Below are 8,542 nucleotides of genomic sequence, written 5' to 3'. Positions count from 1 at the left end.
TTAACAAATTCGTACGCAAAACCAAAAAATGAACGAATTTATATATTTTATCGTAAAACAGAATAAGTTACTAAAATCAATCTTAGCTCTAAAAATAGTGCTAATCCAAAGCTTTAAGAAAAACATTCACTTAATTTTAAAATTGTTTTAGTTTATGTTTTTTTTTGTCACTGAAAACCTGTTCGCACGCGACATTTACCAGAGAATTACCCATATGATAACATAATTTGCTTTAATAATGATATGGTAGTATTTTTTAACCTACTTGTACAAAGAAATTGACAATAGGCTTAAACGATTGACAATGACAGATCACAAAATGTTTGTTCAACTCAAAGAATTCTGAACATTATGTTAAATTCATATTATATTATTAATAATGTTTATACAAGCAAATATTCCTTAGAAGATGGAAAAAGAAAATTTATAAATCACACTTCCTAAGAAAATAAATAAAAGATTTGGCCTTACTTTACTTTAAACAAATATTAAATTGTCATTATAAGTAGTTATTAACAATGAATAAACTTTACAGATGTCAAAAAATGTAAGTGATCTACAAAATTTGTATAATTATACAACAACAGTATTTAGGTAAACGATCATGAAACCTTTTCTTCAACAAATCTTCAGTCAAACTATATTTGAGGCAATTCGTTTGTAGTTTATAGAAAACCGAGTCTATTTTTAAATGACGTCTGATGTCTAGTCTATCACTTTGAAAAGCGATCGGTAAAAGCGAGTCTTAATCAGTGTCACCTCGAGTTATAGAGAATATGTCAAATTTGTAGCTGTTGTCGGCGTCTGAGCTGTTGTTATGATTGTCGGCTAGAACAACAGCTTAGTTTGGTTTAGCTTGGATGAAAGCGTGTCGAATCAATTAGCAGCTATGAATTGGAAGTTTGATTCGCAGCTGTTCCCCTATATATAGAGTGCATACATTAAATCGTTTGCTCAGTTGGTGGATTGAAGTGTGTGTTGATCTCTGTTTTGGTAAGCGAAGGAAAGCGAAGGCATGACGGCGACCAGTTACGACAGCGTTGAAAAGATCTGGTCGGGACCCAAGAGCAAGGAATACTATGGACCCGACATGACACTCGGCGAGGTGGCGCTGCTCATACTCAAACTGCACGCGGACAAAGTGATGCAGGTCTTTGATCCAACGGGGGAAGCTTTAACAGGAGGTCAGCTCTATGAGCAGAGTCGTCTGCTAGCTCACGCCTTTCAGCAGCTGAAGCTGCATCGTGGCGATGTTGTAGGGATTTCTGCCACCAACACCACTTACCTCACCGAGGTGGTTATTGCAGCGCTGCTCAATGGCATGCCCATCAATCCACTGCATCCGGAGTTCGACAAGGGTAAGAAAACATTCCTAAGCAATCAAAGTTGCAGCTAAGAATTATTCTCTCTTTTCCTTCTAGAAACTGTCGCTTATATGTATGAGATCACCAAGCCCAAGGTCATCTTCTGTGATGTGGACAACTACGAGACCTTGGCGGCTGTTAAGCAAAGTCTCAAATTCGAAACTGAACTCATTTTGTTGAGCGGCAGTTTGCCAGGCGTACGCAACATTCAGGATATGCTCAGAGACGGCGCCGTTGGTTACGATCCTACCACACTGTAAGTTACTTATTTCTTCCCTTAACTGAAAGTGAACTATAAGAACTCTTCTGCTAGCTTTGCCTGCCCCCATTTAAGTGGCGACGACACCGCTTTCATCATCAGTTCCTCCGGTGTAACCGGTTTGCCAAAGGGCGTCACGCGCTCGCATCGCAGTCTCTTGAACAACACCAAAATGTGAGTAGACAACTCTTAAGCTATTACCTAACTCATTACAGTTCTTTCTGCTCCCAGTCCACAGTTGTTCACAGCCAAGACGGTGATGTTCTGCTTTAGCCCGCTTTATTGGGTCTCCTGCATATTCACGCTCTTCGCCTCGCTGGTCAATGGCTGCAAACGCGTGATCACCAATCGTCCTTTTAGTGCCACGTATTTTGCGGAGCTAGTTGCGCGTCACGAGGTCAACTTTGTGCTCACTGTGCCACATCACATGGCTCTGCTGGCCAAGTCGCCACAGTCGGAGAGTTTGCTGCCTAAACTGAAGTCGCTGAACTCGATTGTCTGCAGTGGTTCCAAGTTGCCGCTTTCGATCTGGCGACAACTTTACGAGCTGCTCGGCAGCGATCGCTTTGCTGTGCTGTACGGCCTCTCGGAGATCGGAGGTGTGAGCAAGAATGTCGGTGGTCCCCTTGGTAGTGAAGGGAAACTGTTACGCAATGTGCAGGTGCGTCTGCTCGATGAGCAGGGCAATGCTTTGGGTCCCAATCAGACGGGTCACATTCACATACGTCTCAATCAACGATGGGGCGGCTACTATCGCAATCCGCAGGACACACAGACGACACTCTCGGCCGATGGAAAATGGCTGCTGACTGGCGATCATGGCTACTTCGATGACGAGGGTTGCCTGCATTTCCAGACCCGCGACACGGATGTGTTTCGGTACAATCACTTTCAGATCTATCCAAAGCAGATCGAGGATGTCATTCTCCACTTGCCGGGTGTCCACGAGGTGGGCATCTTTGGCATACCCGACGACATCTCCACGAATCTAACTGCCTGTGCTGTGGTGCGAGATCAGGACGAGGTGGGACAAAAGCTGACAGCGGAAAAGATCAGCGGCATTGTGGAGGAGCATCTCAGCGAAGCCTTCCATCTCCGTGGCGGCGTTTACTTTGTGGACTCGCTGCCCAAGACCACGAATAAGAAGATACAGCGACGTCGCATTCTCGCTAAGCTTAAGAATAATTCTAGTTCCACGCATTTATAAACACAAAGTTGCAATAAAAATATAGAAAAAGTCATCACGAGTGTATTTTGTAAAGAAATAAAATATGATTAGCAAAAGTTGTGCTAATAAAAACAACTTTTATAGTTAAAGCTATGAATAAAACAGGATTTATCAAATGTATTAGGATTGTTTATAAATTATTCTAAAAGAAACGGCAACGACAATTTGGGTGGCTATGAAAATTAAACTCAGTGTAAAGAAGATTCTTCTTATTAAATGTATAAGGTTGTCATGAAGTAATGAAAGTTATTTCATGAATATGTAGAGTTGCTAAAGCTAAGATTAGAGGAATTATCCGTACAAAATTTAGAGACAACATTTATGCAAATCTTCTTAGAGCAGAGAAATCTTTGACGAGAGAATGAAGAACGTCAACAGCTCCCAATGCTATAATCAGAGGAATTTTTCCAACAGAGAGCAGACATAGCGAGGTCTGGGAAAAAGGGCAAGTGATTACATCAGCTTCCAGTTAGAATTACTAATTAATATAATTGACCAGTCAGGAAGATGTCTCTCCAGTTAGGAATGGCCAGACTTCTAATTGAAGTTGAACTTTTATTTACCTAGCGGTAGAACTCCAGACTGCGCCAGATGTCTGCACCCGATCATGTTGCCACTCAATGAGCATCTCTTTGCACCAAATCCAATGACTCAAAAGAGTGTCAAACAACAACAACCAGAAGAACAAGAAAACAAACTTGTCGCTGACGATGTCGCCGCGTGTCGAGGCAATTAACAGCAACAGCTTTTGTTTCCTATTTACGACATCGTATAAAAAACGAAGTGCGGCGCAATAAAACACTTAGTTGAGAGACAAACTCGACAGCAGCATGAAGATGAGCAGCAGCGGTGGAGCAAGCGCCAGCTGTGAGGTGCACTACGATGCTGCCACACGCACGTGGCAGGGACCGCGTGGCAAGGAGTTCTACGGTCCCGAAATGACACTCGGTGAGGTGACAATGCGTGTGCTCAACTTGAATGCGGATAAAGTGTTGCAGCACTGCGATCCCACGGGCGTGGAGCTTACTGGCGGTCAATTGGCGCAACAAGGTCTAATCATCGCACAGGCCTTTAGAAGACTCAAATTGAGCTGTGGCGATGTCATTGGCATCTCGGCCAACAACACAACCTATTTGACTGGCGTCACGATTGCGGCCATGTTGTCGGGCACGCCGCTCAATCCGCTGCATCCAGATTTTGATGAGGGTGAGAGAGTCTGAGGTTTCCAACTTCCTATAAATATTAATGATTCTCATTCTTTTAGAGACTGTCAAGTACATGTACGATATCACCGAACCCAAGCTGATCTTCTGCGATGTGGAGAACTACGAGATCATCAAGGCCGCCAATGCACGCTTGGTCAAACCAGCCTTCATCTATCTGGTGAACGGACAGCTTCAGGGAGTGTCTGATGTTTGGGACTTACTCAAAGAAGACAAAGACCTTCCAGCAGCAGAGTATGTGTTTCAAGTTGTCTTAAATACAATTATGTTAATAAGTTTATCCCTTTGCAGTTATGTGCCTTGTCCCACGCTTAATGGCGATGACACCGCCTTCATTGTCTGCTCCTCCGGCACCACAGGCATGCCCAAGGGCGTCACGCGTTCCCATCGCAGTCTCATCTCGAATTGCAAGAAGTAAGTAGAGTGTAGTTGCTAAAAGTATCATCAACTATGACACTATTCTCCATTCAGTCCCAAAACCTACACCCGCGACACCACAGTCTTCTCCTTCAGTCCCTTGTATTGGATCTCCGGCACTTTTATACTCCTTGCCTCACTTCTCAATGGCAGCAAGCGCATCATCACACATCGTCCTTACACCGTTGAGTATCTGCTGCAGATCGTCGAGCGTCATCAGGTGACATTTCTTTTCCTCGCCTCGCATCAGATTGCACTGCTCTCCAAGTGTCAAAGTGATCTCCCCAAGATACAAGCTCAACTCAAGTCGGTGCAGGTTTTAATTGGCGCTGGTTCCAAGGTCTGCAAAGCGGTCTCTGCGCGCATGTACGAGCTGATTGGCAACATGCGTTTCGTGGTGGGCTATGGCCTCTCGGAGGTGGGCGGGGTCAGCAAGAATATAGGTGGTCCACTGGGCAGCGAGGGAAAGGTGATGCGCAACATGGAGGTGCGTGTGCTGGATAAACTCCGCATGCCGCTGGGCATCAACGAGGTGGGCATCATCTATGCTCATTTGCGTTACAAGTGGGCGGGATATTATCGCAATCCCGAGGCCACAAAGCGAGCTCTCAGTCCGGACGGCCAATGGGTGCGGACTGGGGATATTGGTTATGTCGATAGCGAGGGTTATTTGTATATTCAGACCCGCGACACGGATGTCTTCAAGTACAACAACTTTCAGATTTATCCTGAGCAGATTGAGGAGTTTATTCTGCGTCTTCCGGGTGTTTCTGAGGCCTGCGTCTTTGGACTACATGACGAAGTGTCCAGCAATCTTACCGCTTGCGCTGTGGTTCGCACTGCGGATAAGGAAGGAAAGCAGCTGCGGGGAGACGATGTGAGGAATGTTGTAAAGCGACATTTGAGCAGCGCTTATCACATTCGTGGTGGAGTTTTCTTCATTAATGCGTTGCCAAAGACCTCCAACGATAAAATACAAAGACGCAAGGTACCCGATCTTATCAAGACCTTAGACGTAACACCCGAGTAGCGATCAACGAGTATTATGTATTATTACATAATTATTATTATTATCTTTTAGTTTTATGTGAAAATACTCTACTTTCGGATAAGTTAAGCGATCCCCAGGTACTCATTTCCAAACAAATTGTTTAACTTTAATAAACACTTGAAGTTTATAGGCTTTCATTTTAAATTTTAGTGCCACATGAATGTTTTGTCAGAACAATTTTAAATGATTATTAAATTGAGAAGCCTTTTTTTGAATTATAGAAAAAATACATTCTATGTTAAAAGTGGACGTAACATATTTGATATTACAAAATAAAATAAAGAATCGAGGCCAGTTTCCATACCATTTTTAAAAGGAAAAGTATTTAAAAAACTTCAAAACGTCAAGCTTATAAAAAGAGACGATATTTGTCTCAAGACTACGTTATCCAATATCTCAGCTGATAAAGCTGACCAAGAATTTCTAAATGTTTGCCCGTTTATTTTATAAATTAACTAAAGCGTAAATGTATAAGTAATGTAGCGAGAATAATCCGGAATTCTGAATAATTCCGTGTATAATTCCGTTAAATTCAGCTTGATTAGCAGAACAGCATTGACAATTAATATAAGTACTGGTATTATTCACCGTGTATCCAAAGTTATTCTTTCACTTGTTGAAGCAACTTGAGTATTTGGAGTTAGAGGTGATGGCGTTGATAAAAAGAAAATTATTTAGTAAGTAAATGACAAATAGATGAGAGGTAAATGGCTAAGTATTGTTCAAAAAGAACACAATTACAATTAGTAAAATATAATGATAATATAAAATTTCATTAATGAGAAGTTAAAATCTCTAGTAAATGGAGTATTGCATATAAGCTACTTATAATAGTAAAAGTGTGTCGACAATTTATATAAATTATTTGTATTTATTACAAAAATATTAATAACAAAAACATTCTGGAAATAACCGCTTTAAAGACAGACGAATAGAGAAGAGAAGAAGTACCACAAAATTGGGTCATATTGAGTGGCCATTGAGACATAGATAAATTAATGCATTCACACATTCATTTACTTGATTCTCACTTGTACAGACCGTATGGCAAACATGATGCTCCTGATACTGGTCCTATTACAGGCACCTCTGCCCTTCGCCCAAGATCAGTCCAGTATATTCTCGAAACGCTTGGCCAAATTCTCCATCAACGTGTACACCAAACTAGTCGCGCAGAACTCCAATCAAAACATCATCTTCTCACCCTTCTCAATCCAAACCTGTGCAGCCATGGCACGCATGGGTGCGAAAGGTAAAACAGCTGCTCAATTGGATCGCGGTCTTAAACTGATTTCCAATAATGAAGCACAGATTGCCGAGAGTTTCCACAAAGTACTCGCTGCATATGAAAAGAGTAGCATTCTTCACATTGCCAACAAGATATACATAAAAGCTGGCTATCAGCTTAGGGATAAGTTCAGTTCAATAATCTTTAAAAAGTTTTTATCCGCTGTCGAGCCCATAGACTTCTCCGAAGATGTAAGGGCTGCAGAGAAAATCAATTCCTGGGTCGCATTGCGAACCAATAACCTCATAAAAGATATAGTTGATTCAAGTAAATTGACGGCGAGTACGCGATTGTTGTTGATCAATGCGATACACTTCAAAGGAAACTGGGTGCATCAATTTCCAGAGAGAGACACCGGAAATGAACCTTTCTATGGGAACACTGACAAAAGCATCGATGTACCCATGATGAACTTGAAAAAGCGTTTTAGATATGCAACACTCGATAATCTTAATGCCACTGCACTGGAATTGCGCTACAAAGACTCAGACTTGTCCATGCTGATCGTGTTGCCTAATAGCAAAACTGGTTTGGCACAACTGGAGAGGAAACTTCGCATAACACCGCTCAGCCAGATTACGGAAAAACTTGACTGGAGGGACGTAATTGTCAAACTGCCAAAGTTTAAGTCCGAATTCGAGGTGGAGTTGAAACACACTTTTAAGCAGGTATATTTACTATAAAGACTTCTACTAACAATGAATATAACTAATCCTTATGTGAAACTATCAATAGTTGGGAATGTCCGACATGTTCTCGAATGATGCTGACTTTAGCAGAATGATCACAACTTCGGAGCGGTTAAAAGTGTCGAAAATCATTCACAAGGCTGTTATCGAGGTGAATGAGAAGGGCACTGAGGCAGCTGCAGCCACAGGTAAGTTTAAAGGTTTTGTTTCTATATATGTAATGATGCACATCATCCTCGGGTTACATGCAGAAGTTGCTACATAAGCCTTTTTTGAGTTCCCCAGCATATTTAATATATTTTCCAAAGTAGATTCTTAAATTACTATATAAAATAAACATTTTTTATGTCTCAAACACATTTTAAATTGAATACGTTTAAATTTGCCACACTCATGATCAAAAGGTATAATCTAACCAGTTTGTTTCGTTTCTATCTCTCATTTTAACAGTAACAAGCATTTATAGCAGAGCTGCTATCATAATCAAATTATATACTACAATCTTATTTGTTTTTGTCTCTGTTATTTTAACAGCTTCAATCATTGTTGGGTTCTCATTGCCCTCGTTGCCACGGGAGCCCAAAAGATTCTACGCAGACCATCCATTTAACTACTATATCATCAATAAGCAGAGCATTATGCTTTTCGCTGGGAAGTTAATAAACCCCTAAAATAAAAGGGAATCTATTTCAAAAATCTAAACAAGCATGTATGTATTTGTCTATTAATTAAAGCAATTTAAAAACCTTTAATTTATAATATTTTACTTATGACATATATGTACCAAATAAATTTAATTTTACTCGCTCTAATTGTATTCTGTAATTAAAATTATGTTTAAAATACAACGGTTACTTTTCAAAGCTTTTATGAGCCTTTAAATCTATTATGCATGCATGTTTAAAGCGAACCGTAAACTCTAAATAAATGTGTCTAATTGCTTAAGGTCAAAGTTGACCAAAATTTCCACTTTTTATATACGCTACCCATAGGATAAAATTGTATAATAACTTTGTGTCAACA

General features: G+C 40.8%; 3 protein-coding genes across 3 annotated transcripts; all 3 read left to right on the top strand.

Annotated features, from left to right (window-relative positions):
• The first annotated feature begins 944 nt into the window (after nucleotides 1-944).
• LOC117570384 (luciferin 4-monooxygenase) lies at nucleotides 945-2,864 on the top strand. The gene is made up of 4 exons (XM_034251981.2): nucleotides 945-1,358; nucleotides 1,422-1,620; nucleotides 1,678-1,797; nucleotides 1,855-2,864. The coding sequence occupies exons 1-4, from the start codon at nucleotides 1,016-1,018 to the stop codon at nucleotides 2,828-2,830; spliced, it is 1,638 nt and encodes a 545-aa protein (XP_034107872.1). The 5' UTR covers nucleotides 945-1,015; the 3' UTR covers nucleotides 2,831-2,864.
• Nucleotides 2,865-3,669: 805 nt separating this feature from the next.
• Nucleotides 3,670-5,766, top strand: LOC117570383 (luciferin 4-monooxygenase). Its single transcript, XM_034251979.2, has 4 exons — nucleotides 3,670-4,057; nucleotides 4,116-4,308; nucleotides 4,366-4,488; nucleotides 4,546-5,766. The coding sequence occupies exons 1-4, from the start codon at nucleotides 3,682-3,684 to the stop codon at nucleotides 5,519-5,521; spliced, it is 1,668 nt and encodes a 555-aa protein (XP_034107870.1). The 5' UTR covers nucleotides 3,670-3,681; the 3' UTR covers nucleotides 5,522-5,766.
• Nucleotides 5,767-6,117: 351 nt separating this feature from the next.
• Nucleotides 6,118-8,271, top strand: LOC117571355 (serine protease inhibitor 42Dd-like). Its single transcript, XM_034253464.2, has 4 exons — nucleotides 6,118-6,219; nucleotides 6,582-7,498; nucleotides 7,566-7,707; nucleotides 8,054-8,271. The coding sequence occupies exons 1-4, from the start codon at nucleotides 6,192-6,194 to the stop codon at nucleotides 8,188-8,190; spliced, it is 1,224 nt and encodes a 407-aa protein (XP_034109355.1). The 5' UTR covers nucleotides 6,118-6,191; the 3' UTR covers nucleotides 8,191-8,271.
• Nucleotides 8,272-8,542: the final 271 nt, after the last annotated feature.

The sequence above is a fragment of the Drosophila albomicans genome, chromosome 3 (genome assembly GCF_009650485.2).
Source record: "Drosophila albomicans strain 15112-1751.03 chromosome 3, ASM965048v2, whole genome shotgun sequence".
NCBI lineage: Eukaryota > Metazoa > Arthropoda > Insecta > Diptera > Drosophilidae > Drosophila > Drosophila albomicans.
This window is presented reverse-complemented; position numbering and strand designations above follow the sequence as displayed.